General features: G+C 40.9%; 1 protein-coding gene across 2 annotated transcripts in view; it reads left to right on the forward strand.

The window, feature by feature from the left end:
- IQSEC1 (IQ motif and Sec7 domain ArfGEF 1) overlaps positions 1 to 15,214 on the forward strand; it is a 306,257-nt gene that overhangs the window by 64,686 nt on the left and 226,357 nt on the right. The window contains exon 1 of one of the 2 annotated variants that reach the window (XM_074198380.1): positions 12,507 to 13,342. The exons of the other annotated variant lie outside the window; for it this stretch is intronic. Within the exon in view, the coding sequence (XP_074054481.1) occupies positions 13,266 to 13,342 (77 nt within the window). The 5' untranslated portion in view covers positions 12,507 to 13,265. Of the gene's footprint in view, positions 1 to 12,506; positions 13,343 to 15,214 lie in introns of those variants that run through there. 2 annotated transcript variants of the gene reach the window in all.

The raw sequence follows: 15,214 nt of genomic DNA on the forward strand, positions 1-15,214 counted from the left end.
AAGGAGAGAAAAAAGCTAATACCCTCCTGCACACACGGATACAGTTTAGTGAGCTCTTGAGACCTCCAAACCTGGGGAAAATATATGTAACTTAAGTTACTTGGACTTTAAAAGTGGAAGGGGAGCAGGAGAGAAGCTAGGTGGAACAGTGGATAAAACTCCCTGCCTGCAGTCGGGAAGACTCATCTCCCTTAGTTCAAATATGACCCCAGACACTTACTAGCTCTGTGACCCTGGGCAAGTCACTTAACCCTGTTGCCTCAGTTTCCTCATCCATAAAATGAGAAGGAAATGGCAAACCACAAGTATCTTTGCCAAGAAAACCCCAAATGGGGTCATGAAGAATTGGGCACAACTGAAATGACTGAAGACAAAAGGGGAGGAGGGGTGAGTGAACAGAGAGAGATAATTCCTGAGGAAAGAACTATTAGATAAAAGGTGTATGCTTCCTTCTGTACAACTAAAAATATGACCTGGGCAAACTTTATCTTTTTTGCCTCCCTCTTTGTCTATGATCCTTCCCCTTTTCATTGCTACCTTCCCCAGTAGGAAAAGTAGCAATGTCCCTGGTGCCTTCATGATTCCCTTTAGTCAAGATACTCCAACCAGACCTGCCTTCCTGGGCCCCATGCTATAGACCTTGACTTTCCTGTTACCCTACCAAAATGGCACGTCTTCTGTGGAACTCCTTATGAGATGATTGACTAATATGGCAAATTAAAGCAGACCATTCATGGGCCCCATGCTGTAGACCTTGACTTTCTTGCTACCCCATCAAAATGATCCATCTTCTGGGGAACTCCTTGAGAGATGATTGATTAATATGGTAAATTAAAGCAAACTGTTCATAGATTGCTACTTGGTCAGTAATTAATTGCAGGCTAATTGCTCATAATAGTTTGGTCTATCCCTATAGAAGGAAATTTTAGCCAATAATAAAATAACTCATACTTACTTGAATCAAAGTATAAGACCTGGGCTTCTTTTTAAAAAAAAAAAAATTATAGGGGCAGTTAGGTGGCGTGGTGGATAGAGCACCAGCCCTGGAATCAGGAGTACCTGAATTCAAATCTGGCCTCAGATAATTACCTAGCTGTGTGGCCTTGGGCAAGCCACTTAACCCCATTGCCTTGCAAAAAAAAAAGGTCACACAGCTAGGTAATTATTAAATGTCCAAGTTCATATTTGAACTCTGGTCCTCCTGACTCCAGGGCCAGTGCTCTATCCCCTGCACCACCTGGTTGCCCTGAAGTGGGCTTCTTTACAATAATCCCATAAGGTGAACAGTACACATTTTATTATCTGTTTTACAGATGAAGAAACAGAGGCTCAGTGAAAGTGTTATGACCAGTGGTCCCTCAGGTATGAAGTATCAGTGTCCAAACTACTTTCCTTTCTGCTGACATCATGCTGCCTTCTTAACACGATGTCCTAAGTCAAAGGCATGAAGCATTAATGGTGGACTTTCTGCCACCATGATTACTAGTAGGAGAGAGATTTAATAGAAGTGCCTTTCATGTTCCTTAAATCATACCCAAAGATGACAACCCATATAGCCCCGTTAGAATGTTTTAAAGGAAATGTAGCCTCATTACTTACAAGTATTGTATATATTAGGAACTAAGGTATAAATGGACCATAACAATGTGAGAGTAGTCAACTGAAAATATCATAATTCATAATAATCTTTCAAAAAATTATGGTTTCCATGAATGACTTAGAGAAACCCTCTACTGTTTTTCATCCTGCTAAAACAAATTCCCTGCTAACCAACAGTAAAAGTCAGTGTTCAGAATGACACCCCCCACACATTGAAGGGACCATATAGACCACAGGGTAGAAGAAAGAATAGAAATCTGAGGCCAGCACATAGGGAAGGCTTTGGAATCAGAGGTTCGAGGTTCAGATCTCATATCTGATGCTTATTGCTGCTGCGACCTTACACTTTATTACTTACTTTCCCTGCACTTCATTATTCTTCTTTATAAAATGATGAAATATGAGGTCCCTTTCAGGTCTCAGCATTTATTCCTATGATTGATAATCTGAGTTCAAATCCTGAGTCCATGTCTATCATCCCACAATCATATTGAGAGCTGAAAAAAACTTTAGATATCATGGAATCCAGCCCCTTTGTATTATAGAGGAAGAAACTGAAGTCTATGGGAGGGGAATGACTTACCCAAGATCACAGGGGTGATAAGTAGCTACATCAGATTTGGAATCCAGGTCCCCTGATTCCAAAGTCACTGTTTCTTCTACCACATAGTACTATCCAAATCATTAAAGAAGAATCTATTTAAGTCCCATAATTACAGGGCAATTATGAGACCTAAATGAGATAATGTAGATAAAGTGCTATGAAAACAGCAGCTGTTATTATCTGTGTGAACTTGGGTGAATCTCTTCTCCTTTGTGGACCCAAATTTCCTCATCTGCAAAATGAAAGGGATTTGATTCAATGAACTCTTAGGTCCCTTCCAGCTTTAGTTCTTATAGACTGTGAGAAGGTATGTTGTCTTCAGATAGGAACAGAGACTTCTTTTCACATCAACCTAACAATAATACATCTGGGCTAAGCACTGTATAAATATCTCATTTGAACTTCACCCAGTAAGATAGATGCTATTTTAAACCCTTTTTAACAGTTGAGGAAACTGAGGCAGACAAGTTAAGGGATTTGCCCAGCTAGTAAGATAATTTGAAGTCAAGTCTTCCTAATTCTAGGCTCTAGTGTTCAGTCCAGTATACCACCTGGTTGCCCAGGTATTTATATTGCCATATACTCATAGATTGTATAACATTTAACAAAAGAATTTTATTTAACAATAACATGGAAAAGCTAAATAGCCAAGATATAGCATTGATTGAATCAGACCAGGCTCGAATCACCTCTGTTTTTGCCATGATGGGGACACCAAGTCAGAAGGGTGTATGGACTCATACATCAGTAAGAAGGCCATCAAGCATAAGGAACCCTACATGTATACTTTTATGCCTTAGGCAACTGAAAAGATAATTAGGCTTTGGGTCTTTGTGCTCTGGACCAATTAAGTCTCATTTTCTTTTGAAGGGAAAAATAGTTAATGTGGCAGACATTTTCTAGTCTTATTAGATGTTGCTTTTACCACATCATCCTTGCCCCATTAAGTTCCCAGTCACCCCATTTAGCAGAGATTCATTACCGAATGCATGCCATCTAGTAAGTTTTTGATCAATGTTAGTTGGAAGAGACAAAAGAGTTTTTCCCCACCACTCCCACTCCCCCCCCCATCCCCATAAAAGTGGATATAATTTACTGGTGTGAGTGAAAAGTCAGCTGGATTGGTTGGAAAGGAGAGTGGTAACTATTTGGGGGCTTTTTCCTTTTGAATCTATCAAAGCCCTTTATTAAATGGAGACTTTATCTCTCCATTGTGATCTCTCTAGAGCTGATTGAACATCTATGAGCTGGGGAAAGAACTGGAATACCAGCTAATGGAACTCATTACTCACAAAAAAAAAAAAAAAAAAAAAAACACTACTGTAAGCCTGAGCCATTTGGATGGGAGAAAGGGTGGAGAGATGATCTGGTCCCATTTGTTTGTTAGAAAAGGTTCAGTTTACAGTCAAACCCTGCTTTTAAGGCTTTTTGGAAGATGGGGGAAGGGGATGGCCAAAGTGCTGCAAATAGCAGGAAAGGAAAGAGAGGAAAACAAAGAATACCGTATTGTTTTTCACACTTTAGTATCACTGATAACAATAAAGCATTTTTTCCTAGGACTGGAAATTGTATGGTCTTGATAAGACCACAGAATCCCAGAACTATTGGGTTGGCAGGGGCATCAATGATTGTCCAAAAAGGAATCCCTACCAGGACAAGTCCAACAACTGGCCATTCAGCCTTTGCTACAATAAGGGACAACCCATGAACTCCCTAGGCGATCCATTCTATGTTAATTAGTAGGATTTTTTTTTCCTGACATTAAACCTAAAGTTACCTCTTTGCAACTCCCAGCTCTAGGATTCAGAGAGGGTGTGATTTTAGCTAAGGTTTAGAATAAACCCACCCTATGATCTTAAGCAATTCACTTAGCTTTTTGAACCTCAATTTTCTCATCTGTCAAATGGGAGTAATACCCCTGCCTTACTTACCTCACCAGGTTATCAAGGGAATCAAATGAGATTACAGATGTAAAATGAGAGGGGCTGGACCTGTGATTTTTTTGCTATGGAGAATTCCCAGTTGAGGGGCTTTCCTATATCAGTGCAAGTCAACAATTTCTCAGAAACTTAAAGAGGGACATGTAGCAGTGGAAGTTTAGGTCATTTGCCCAGGTTTGTACAGCCAATACGCATCAGGCACAGGACTTGAATCCAGGTCTTCCTGGCTCATCGGCCAGCTCTCTATCCAGTCTACCATACTGCCTCTCCGAACAGATTTGGAAGCCTTCTGAAAAGTATGAAGCATTATAGTCATGGAAAGTAGTATGGAAGCCAATATAGGATTCATTCCTAGGGAATCAGTAAAACCTTCTTCAGTAGTGGACTAAGGAAGTTCTCAAAACAGTATTTGCTTTATCTTCTCCCTAGCTCAAATCATTTCCTTCTTTTTCAGAGCCCCAAACAATGAACTATTTCAATTATCTCTCCAAAGTGTATAGTTGAATGTAGAAATACAAATTATAATGTGGGATATTTCAAGAAACCTGAAAGAAAAGTTTAGATTTCAGAAACTGGAAATGATTAAGGTCAATACAAGGCAAGACCCAGAATCAAGAACACTAAGATTCACTAGGTGATGGAGAAGGGAATGTTGGAAAGATTTACTCAAAGCATCTGGGTTCACATCTAAGCTGTTGATCCTGGGCTATCAAGTCAGCAAGCATTTGTTAATTATCTACTATGTGCCAGTTGCTTGTTAGGTCCTGGAACAAATCATCTGACTTCTCTGGGCTTTAGCTTTCTTCTCTGAAAAATGGGAAGGTTGGACAAGAAGATTTCTAAGACTTCTAGCATTTAAATGCTTTTTCATTCATTTTCTTCACATGTAAAGGAACTGAACTAATTGGTTTCTAAGGTTACCATAAGATTGTCATAATGAAAGTGAATTCTAAGCCTTAAAATATCATATAAATATGAGCCCATCATTTTTTATTATTGTTTAAAATGTAAGACTGTAAATTATATTCTAAAAGAAGGGATCTCACCTGAGTTTTGTCTCCAATACTGATCTGTCATTGGCCAGATCTTTTTGGTTCTATAACAGGCACATTTTGATCCATAAGAACTACACCTTATTTATCTTTGTATCTTCATAGCTGCCTTCCGTTGATAGCTGATGAATGAATGAATGAACAAACATCTCCAGTTTGAGCCCACTTGGAGAGCATGCACCATGTGAATGCACCTCTGTAATTCATTTTCACTCCAATTTGATTCTTCCTCCATTTAGGGTTTTCTTGGCAAAGATATTGGAATGTTTTTCCATTTTCTTCTCCAGATCATTTTACAGATGAGGAAACTGAGGCAAACAATGTTAAGTGACTTGCTCAGGTCAAAGCTGAACTCAGCTGACCCTAGGTCAGACACTTTATTCACTAGCTGCTCCCACTTGGGAGGTTTCAGCAAAGCAAGAAGCCTATCTCCAGGCTGTTTTAGGTAGGACCTTCCAAATTTGTAGTGAGGATAAAACTTCACCAAAACATATAACATCTAAGGAGATTTCTATGTTTGTCTATCCCCAGTACTTGCATTGTTAGTCTGCAAAAATAGAATCCTAGGCTTACAGAATCTTAAAAAGGGACCTTAAAGGTTATTTAATCCAGTCCTCTTATTTTATAAAAGAGAAAACTCAGATCCACAAAAGGAAGACATGCCTTATCCAGGGTTACAGAGCTAGTTAGTGACAAAGGTAGGAGGCCTACAGAGATTCTGGCTGTTCTCCTAGGGTAGAATTCTCCCCCTTCTCCATGATTGAGGGAGGGTTGGATGCAGGCAGCTTCCTGAAGGCTACATCTGTCTCTAGACTGGTCAATTTTCATGATATCACTGGGAAAATTTTGTATAATGCTTGGAGACTTGAGTTTGGGGATAAGTGGCAGAGACCAGTGACAATCTGGGACAGCAAACCACTTGAGAGGCTGGGATTCTGTTCCCAGACTGGGAATTCAGGAATCAGTACATTGATGGTCAAAGATCCCTTTTCAAGGTGGCACAGTGGATAAAGCACCAGCCCTGGAGTCAGGAGTACCTGGGTTCAAATCCAGCCTCAGACACTTAATAATTACCTAGCTGTGTGGCCTTGGGCAAGCCACTTAACCCCATTTGCCTTGCCAAAATCTAAAAAAAAAATCCTTTTTCAAGAGGCTGTTTGATTTTTCCCTAAGGGTGGTCATGAGGGTGTGTGTGTGTGTGTGTGTGTGTGTGTGTCTGTGTGTCTGTGTGTCTGTGTCTGTGTCTGTGTCTGTGTCTGTATGTCTGTGTCTGTGTGTCTGTGTGTGTGTAAAGGGAAGAGAAAAGCATATTGCTCAGTTTTTTAATGTCAAAATTGACTCTATTTCCCTTGCAGAGGATAGTGGGGAAAACTTTGATCTGGTAGTCAGGAGATCTTATGGGTAACTGTGCCACAAATTAGTTTTGTGACCTTGAGAAAATCAATTCTCCAATCAAGTCCTTCATTTCTGAATCTGAAAATAAGAGGAATCTGAGTAATTTCAATTCAACATTGAAATTGAATTGAATTCAACAAATATTTATTAAACATCTACTATGGGCTAAATACTGGAGATACAAAGACAAAAAAATGAAATAGCCCTGTCCACAAGGAACTTACAATCTACTAAAGTACAAAGTAAAACAAAGTGGATGATCTATCTCTTAAGTCCCTTCCAGCTCTAAATTTGTGTTTCTATAACATCAGACATTTTTTTTCACCAGAATGCCTAGGTTTCAGATTGTAATTAAAATATTGTTAGCTTCATCAAATAGGAAAAGTTGTTGTCTGGAGAAAATAGAATTGGTCATTGCTACTTGTAGAGAAAATATCCTTGTAAAAGGAATATGGAGATAGTTGTTTGTCCTTCATTCTCCAAAAGGACCATGACATTAGAACAGTGATGTCATAACTCACAAGTAAATTGGATTTAAGTAAAGGAGGGTTGTGCAAAGTCACTAGCTTCACTCTCAGAGATATTTGGGTCCAGTGGCCAGATATAGATAGAGGATGATTGGAGATGGCCCTGGAAGCAGTGGAAAACTGTGACCTTTTTAAGTTAAAGTCTTTACCAAGTATCAGTTAGACTGGCCCTTAAGAAAGAAATCTATTCCATAAACCCCAAGATATCTTGCAAGGTTTCAACTATCAATTTTTTCCCCTTTGGGCAGAGCACCAGCAGGTAAGGGTATGATTCTTTATGTGACAGAGAGAGAGAAGGGAGGCAGAGAAGGAGGGAGAAAAGAAAGGAAAAGAAAGGGAAGGAAGGAAGGAAGGAAGGAAGGAAGGAAGGAAGGAAGGAAGGAAGGAAGGAAGGAAGGAAGGAAGGAAGGAAGGAAGGAAGGGAGGGAGGGAGGGAGGGAGGGAGGGAGGGAGGAAGGAAGGAAGGAAGGAAGGAAGGAAGGAAGGAAGGAAGGAAGGAAGGAAGGAAGGAAGGAAGGAAGGAAGGAGCTGCTTTGCCCAACTGGAACTGGTCAGTTAGGTTCCCCATAGGGCAGCCACTACTGCTCACAAGTAATTGTTTATTCTTCATTCTTGAGGAGGACTATGATATCAGGAAGGTGATGCAAGTGAATTATATTTGAGTGAGAAGGGAAGTGCAAAGTCACCGGCTTTACTCTATCCTCTGTATCCACCTGGATCCTGTGACAAGCTATAAATCAGAGATGACTAGAGACAACCCTGGATGCAGTGGAAGAACCTTGGTTTTTAGGTCTTTCCCAGATCTCAGTTTGACTGAGGCAATTTGACTAAGGCTGGGTAAAAAATAAAGCAAAGAATGACCTCTTTTTACCTAGAATATTGTAAATTCCTTGTAAGTTAGTAGACTGTAAGTTCCTTGAGGGAAGGGTCTATTTCTTTCTTTGTCTTGATGTATATCTAGCATTTAGCACATAGTAGATTCATATTTGTTGAAAAAATATTTGAATAAATATTTGTTGAATTGAAATTACTCCAATACCGTTCATTTACAGATGCAAATGGAGACTTTGAGAAGGGAATTGATTTCCTCAAGGCCACATAGATAATTTATGGCACAGTTGCCCATAAGGAATCCTGACTGTCAGTACAGTGCTTTCCCCATTATATAGCACTGCCTCTCTAAAGTTAATTATATTCTGGTGAGGGTAGGGCAGGACAATATGCCATAGGAAGATCATTCTCTTGCTCAAGAACTGGAAATGACTCCCTCTTGCCTCTAAGGCAATATCCAAATTCACCTATTTTGCATTTAAAGCCTTTGCTACTTATCATTACAGATTTATTTCATATTATTACATTTTACACACTTTATGTTCCAACCAGACATGACCTAGTTGGCATTTCCCTATGTACAACAGTAGGACATTACATATCTCCCATGTCCATACTTTTGCATAGACTCTGCCCCATGCCTGAAAAGCTACCATCTGACCTCCATCCTGTAGAATCCCTATCTTTCTTCAAAGCACATGGGACCCCTAATGAATCTTGTGAAGTGGTTGCATTATTTGAATTTGCAATATACACTTACATTGGGCTATAACCAATTACCATATTTTACTTTATTATAACTTTTAATAGTGTAATTCAAATACATGTGACCATTTCATGGGATTCATTATTGGTACCACTCAGGAATCTAGCTGCAAATAGGTTTAATAAATGCTCATTGAATCAAATAACATTGGGCATGTTGAGGGATCTTGACTATCATGTACTTGACTAACTGAAGAGGAAGCAAGGTCTTAGCTTGGGTTGTGGTAACAGGAATATAGAAAGGGTTGGGAGGATTCTTAGATACCAACCATCTCATTTTACAGAAGAGGAAACTGAGGCCCAGAGAGAAAGCCGCTTCCTTATTGCCTGGATGGTCCAAAGTCACACAGGGAGTAATAAATAGATCCAGAATGGGAAGCCAAGTCCTCTTGCTACAAATATAATGCTTTTCATGGTTATAAATCTAGAGCTTATATTAGATTACCTTCTGTCAGGGATGGGAGAGGGAGAAAAATTGTAAAACTATAAAATCTTGTAAAAAAATGATTGGTAAAAATTACCAAGCAGTAGTTGGAAAGAGAAATAAAATATTTTATATATATATATATATATATATATATATATGTATGTATGTATATATGTCTGTATGTATGTATGTATGTATGTATGTATATAAAAAAATGCTTTTTAACACTCTATCCCTGATAAGTTCAGTCTTATATTGTGGAGTTCATTTAAAACTTGGTTCTGGAGAGAGTAAGAGCTTGGGTAGATTCCTAAATATTCACTTTTCTTTAACTTGGTTGTGAAGTTTGAACCTCAGTTTTCATATTTTTAAGCCCTGAAGTTTCATACCTTCCTTCTGGTTGCAAAATCAATAGCCAGAGAAACAAAAAAAAAAAATCAGGCATCTTCAAATTTAGTCTTAATTTGTAGTTTTCCTTGGAGAAAAAGGATGGACACCAAGTTTTCTGAACAACGGTAGATTTGGAGTTTCAGTTTGACTAAGCTCCATCACTGAAAGTCTACTGTCTAACCAGCCCTGAGCTAGCTTTGGTCAGAAAGACCCAAGTCCCTACCTTCAGGAAATTTGCCTAAGGAGGGAAGTTCAATACTTATGGAGCAGAGAATAATAACAAAATGGAGTTTGTTTTTAAGAATTTATTCTTAATGTGGTGTAAGAAATCAGGAAACTGAGACTTTCATATGAAGCAGTCATTTGTCATAACAAAAATGAGACTTTAACTGGTTCTGAAGAATGAGGAGGATGGGAATAGATGAAGAGGAGAGCTCTGTTGGTGGGGGAGAGAGGTGGGGAGAAGTGTGCAAACCAAGCAATGGAGTATGGAGATAGTTCTTTGAGGAGACAGTCTCAAAAGGAACATATTCTTTGGGCAAAGGTCCATTTTGGAGGCCAATGAAACCCTTAGCTATGAGTGGAGTAGAATACTACAGTCGCTAGAAAAATCTCAATTTTAACATAGTCCAAAGGGCAATGAAAAGATTGATGGTGAAAGGTTAAAGATGTATCAAGGAAGGGCATGTTTAATGGGCAAAATAGATGGACCAAGCATATAGTGAGATTGAGGAGTGATGTATGAACAGGCCAAGCAAAGCAGTCATACCCACAATAACATTAAACGAACCAGAGGAAGGCCTCTGACATGTGGAGTTAATGTCCTAGGAACAATTTACAGAAAGACAATAAGCTTAGATCAGAATTACACACACCTGGACATTTGTTATCACTCTGTCACTTGCTACCTGTATAGGCCCATCACTTAATCTCTGAAATTTAGTATCCTCATCTGTAAAATAAAGTACTTAGACTGAATGATGTATATACAGTGCATCTGGCTCTAAAGAAACGATCATTTGATGCAGTAGTGGGCTGGAACCAGTTCAAACCCTGCTTAAATTTTCAGTATGAGCATTTAAATTTATTAGATTAAATAGTCATTTAATAAGAACCTAGTTTGGGCCAGATACTATACTAAGCCCTAGGGATACAAAAAGGAGCAAAATAGTCCCTTCCCTCAAGGAGTTTACAATCTAATAAAGACAACTACACACATACAACAAAGCCAGCTATTATACAACATAATTAGGAAATAATTTTTTGTGGATTCTGTTACTCTAAAATTTGTTTAGAATCATTATTTAAAAATATTTGGAAGGGGTTGAGGGAGAACTGGGGCAAGTCCCTAACTTTACTCTGCCAAGACTCCACCTCAATAGAAAATAATTAAAAGACAGAAAGCACTGGAATTAAGAATTATTCGGGAAGGTTTTACACCTCAGAAATCTTCCCATGCTTGATTTATTGTTCTATTGTAGACTCTAGATTAAAGGAAGTGATAGTAAAAAAATGTTAATAATGCAAATTAAAATTAAAATGTATGTCTTCATTTTTTTCTCTGAAGAGCCAGTTGGTAAACATTTACCAGCACATACCTTCATGTATAAATTTATTTTTTTAAGTACCTATATATTTTTATTTTGATATTTTATTTTTCCAATTGCATGATGTGAAAGTTTTCACCATTCATCAACTTGTATTTTTATAAGTTGCACAATTTTCTTCCCCCCCAGGTAAACAATCTAGTGAACATTGTGTATGTACATTTATTTTTAACATGTTTACATATTAGTCATTTTGTGTAGGAGGAATTAGGACTAAGGGGGGAAAAAGAAAATCAAGGGATGGGAAGGAAAAACATAAGAGAAATTTTTAAAAAGGGAACACCATGTCCATTCAGATTCTGTGGTTTTCTGTTTTTGTTTTTTTCTTCTGGAGGTGGATGGTGTTGTCCAAACAGGTCTCCCATAGTTGTCCCAGCTCTCTGAACTACTGAGAGGAGCCGCAATGGCTCTAAATGTCCCAATGAAAGGATCCCCAGATTCTTGAGTTCCCCTATCCAGTCCCTCCTACAAGCAAAATCTTAACTTGAGAGACACCTGCATCTGTCAATCCATCCAGCGTCCATTATCCCTTGGCAATATCCACCTTCCATAGTAGCTACCATATGATTTGGATTGCAGGAGTTAGTGAATATCATTGAAGGGATTTTATATCTAAAGCAATGTTGAATGAAATGGGAGCATAAGTGGACAAAGGAGGGCCACCCATTGCCTTCTTCCTCACTACAAAGCCCTAGGTGTTCCAAAAAAAAAAAATGAAAATATCGAAATTAAAAGATAATCGATTGAAAGTGCCAAGTTTTATTTTTTTATTTGTTTTTGTTGTGTTTTCTTCCTCCTAATTTTACATTGGCTCCTAATTTTAAATTTTTTTATATTACATAAAAAAAACGTAAAGAGGAGAAAGTTGAGTAGGTTCCCATTGTTTCTGCCCCTCAGAGGAGGAAGGTTCCCACTGTCTCTGCCCAACAATGCCAGAGGCTGGGAGTCGGCTTGCATCACCGCCCCTTAGCCCGGCCCCCATTTCCACTCCCAGCTGATGGGGTTGCCATGCGGGTGGGTCCATGAAGTATACACCGGTTGGGAGGGCAAGAGTCCCCTCCCATCAGCCAATGAGCTACGGTCATCAAGGTTCCATTGGAGATTTTATCAATGTGTGCCTGTTGCCTAGGCAACCAGAATCAACCTATCTCAGTAAAGCTTTATCTAACTGGCTTTTATAGCTGGGAGCTTCTCCCCCTGCCCCACCCCCCAAGAGCACCATGTGGCTCAGATGATTAGTTTTTTTTTCCCCTTCTTCTTCACGCAGGCCTAACTGGCAAAGTGTGCTGGGAATAAGATAAGCATAATTTATCTGAGGAGTGGGGAGGGCACTTCTCTCCCCCCTCCTCGGTAGTCTCCCTCCCCCCCAAACCCCTACTCTTTCCCCCAGCATCATAAGGGAAGCACAGATCTGTCATAGGTGTTGGCAGTCACAGGCGATGAATGGGACAGATATGATTCACTCCAAGAGATCTGGCTGAAAAGAAAGAGTTGTGAGCCGTGTCCTTGGGAACTCTGGAGTTTGGGCCGGGACGAGCAAACCATCAAGGGCTGCTGGCAGGAGCGCGGAGGGGCCCGGGCTGGTTCCAGGGGCTGGGCTCCCCCTTCTCCCCTCCCAGGGCCAGGTGCAGTGAGGATGGTGAGCCTGGGGCGGCCAAGATCCATTGGTGGACCCTCGGCACTGGGTGGCCCAGGATGCCACCCTGGACGCCCCAGAACCTGCACTGACTAAGGGGCACCAGGAGGCGGGCAGAGTGTGGCATCGCCCTGGCACATCTCGGGTGGCGATGTGAGTGAGAAGAGCTTGGCGGAGGGGAGCCGCAGGCCAGTGAGTGAGCAGAGCAAATGAATTTGTAGGCATTGTGTGGCTGGCTCTTTGTATTTCAGAAGTGTACTGTACTGTGGCGGCCAGGGCTGGGGCCATGTGCTGGGGAGGCGGCAGGGACCGGCCGCTCAGCTTGGGGACTGGCCACTACAGCCTGTAGCCCTGGGGAGCCAGGGGGGCAGTGGGGAGCCAGGAAGCAGGCTGGCCTAGGAGGCCAGACAACTTGCAGGTTTGGCTCCCAAGCTTCGCGATCCTTGTGGAAAATAGATTTTGAACCTACCTTCTCAGGCAGAGTGTTTGAAAATGCTCAAGCTCAAGGCCTTCTGTTTGGATTACTGGCAGTTTCTGTGTCTCCAACCTCTTCATGGGTTCTATAAAAGGTAAGATGTTCCGTCTGAAAGAGCGTTTCTGGGCTGTGCTCATGAGAATGGATAGGGAGGGTTCATGTCTGTGCTGGGGCAAAGACTCTTCGAGGAAAACCCGTCCAAAGGTCTTCCCCCAAGGGAGGGATTCTTAGTCTTGTGGGTCTGGCACCCTTGGGCACCCTTGCGGGGGGCAGTCGGATGAAATCTGGACACTTCTCGGAATCATCTAAAATAAAATAGCTAGATATTTTACATATCTAGATCAGGGACCGAGAAATACAGCTACCAAAAACAACTTTTTAAAGCAAAGCCAGGTCCTCAGATTAAGCAATCCCTCGAAGGACTCATTTGGAGAAGAATTTGCTGAAGCAGAAAGTGAACTTTCTTGTATGGACTTCCACTTTTTTTCCATCCCCAAGTTAAGCAAAGCTTTGACTTCTCTGCTCCAGGGTCCCCCTCTTGCCCAGTGGCATCTCTGGCCTCCCCACCAGCAGCCAGTGTCTGGAAAGCCATGGAAATTTGAGGGATGCTGATAAGTTGCCAGCCAGGAGTATTTTTGATAAGCACTGCCATTCATTTTCCTTTTATCCTGTGGAAGAGAGTGCCGGTCCTAGCCATTCAGGAGGCTGACACTTCTCAGGGACAGTCTGACAGGGAAGCCCAGGGTGATTGATAGGGAGTGGGGCAGTGAGGAGGGGGAACAGCTAGCTGGGCCCTCTAATATTCAGGGACTTGCCTACATACAATACAGCCTAAGGTGACCCTTAACCCAGAAGCTGCTCCTTTCATTTGGGCTGGTGCCATCTCGTTGGGGAGAGCAGCTTGGAGGAAAAGTCAGAGTTGGGGAATTTCGTGATACATTCCCATACGTTAGTGAGGGGAGGCAGAGAAGGGAAATACCATGGGCGGGATTGTTAATAAATCTTGTCTAATTCTTTAGAAATCCTATGCAGTCCATATGTACACCTTGGCTAAGTAACCATCCCCAGACAACAAAAGTGTATTCATGTGGCTCTTGGTTGAGACCGTATTTAACACAGAATAATTATGGAGCACAGGGAGGAGGAAGAAGGGATTATTCAGGCTATTCTGGGGGAATTAGTGTTTCCTGATTTCACATTCTGTGTAGTAGTAGCCATTAGCATGCAAGAAGAAGTTCTGGGAAATTGGTGGGAGCTTTCTCTTCTTTTCCAATAGGCCTGCCCTGAAAGGGGTGAACTTGTCTTTTGCAAAGGCTTTAGGGACAACAGGCAGAAGGGGACTGGCTGACTGCAGTTGGGCCCCAGCCAGGTTAAGGTAGTGCTCTCTCTCTCTCTCTCTCTCTCTCTCTCTCTGTGTGTGTGTGTGTGTGTGTGTGTGTGTGTGTGTGTGTGTCTCTCTTTCTCTGTCTATGTGTATCTCTGTTTCTGTCTCTGTCTCTGTCTGTCTGTGTGTGTATGTATAAGTGTGTGTGTCTCTCTGTCTCTGTCTCTGTCTCTCTCCCTTTCTGTCTCTCTGTCTTTCTCTGTGTCTCTGTCTCTCTCTCTCTCTCTCTCTCTCTCTCTCTTTCTCTCTCTCAAATTTTGTTATATTTCTTTAGGCAAAGGGAGGAGGGGTTGGCCAGAAGGTGTGTCAGACTTTCAGTTCCACATAATAATATTATCTCTTGTGATAACTTAAGAGTCTATATCAGCTTAACTCATCCTCCAATGAGAAACTAAATTAGTTCATCTGTTCTACTATATAGAACAAGAATGAGCCTGGGAATCTAGGGATCATCTAGGCTGACCCCCCTCATTTTACAAAGGAAGAAACTGATTCCCAAAGAGATACAGCAACTTGCCCAAAAGTCAAAGAGTTAAGAAAGTGTTTCTTCATTTATTTCAGCATTTGTATTAAATTCATTAT

Source organism: Macrotis lagotis, chromosome 8 (genome assembly GCF_037893015.1).
Source record: "Macrotis lagotis isolate mMagLag1 chromosome 8, bilby.v1.9.chrom.fasta, whole genome shotgun sequence".
Taxonomy (NCBI): domain Eukaryota; kingdom Metazoa; phylum Chordata; class Mammalia; order Peramelemorphia; family Peramelidae; genus Macrotis; species Macrotis lagotis.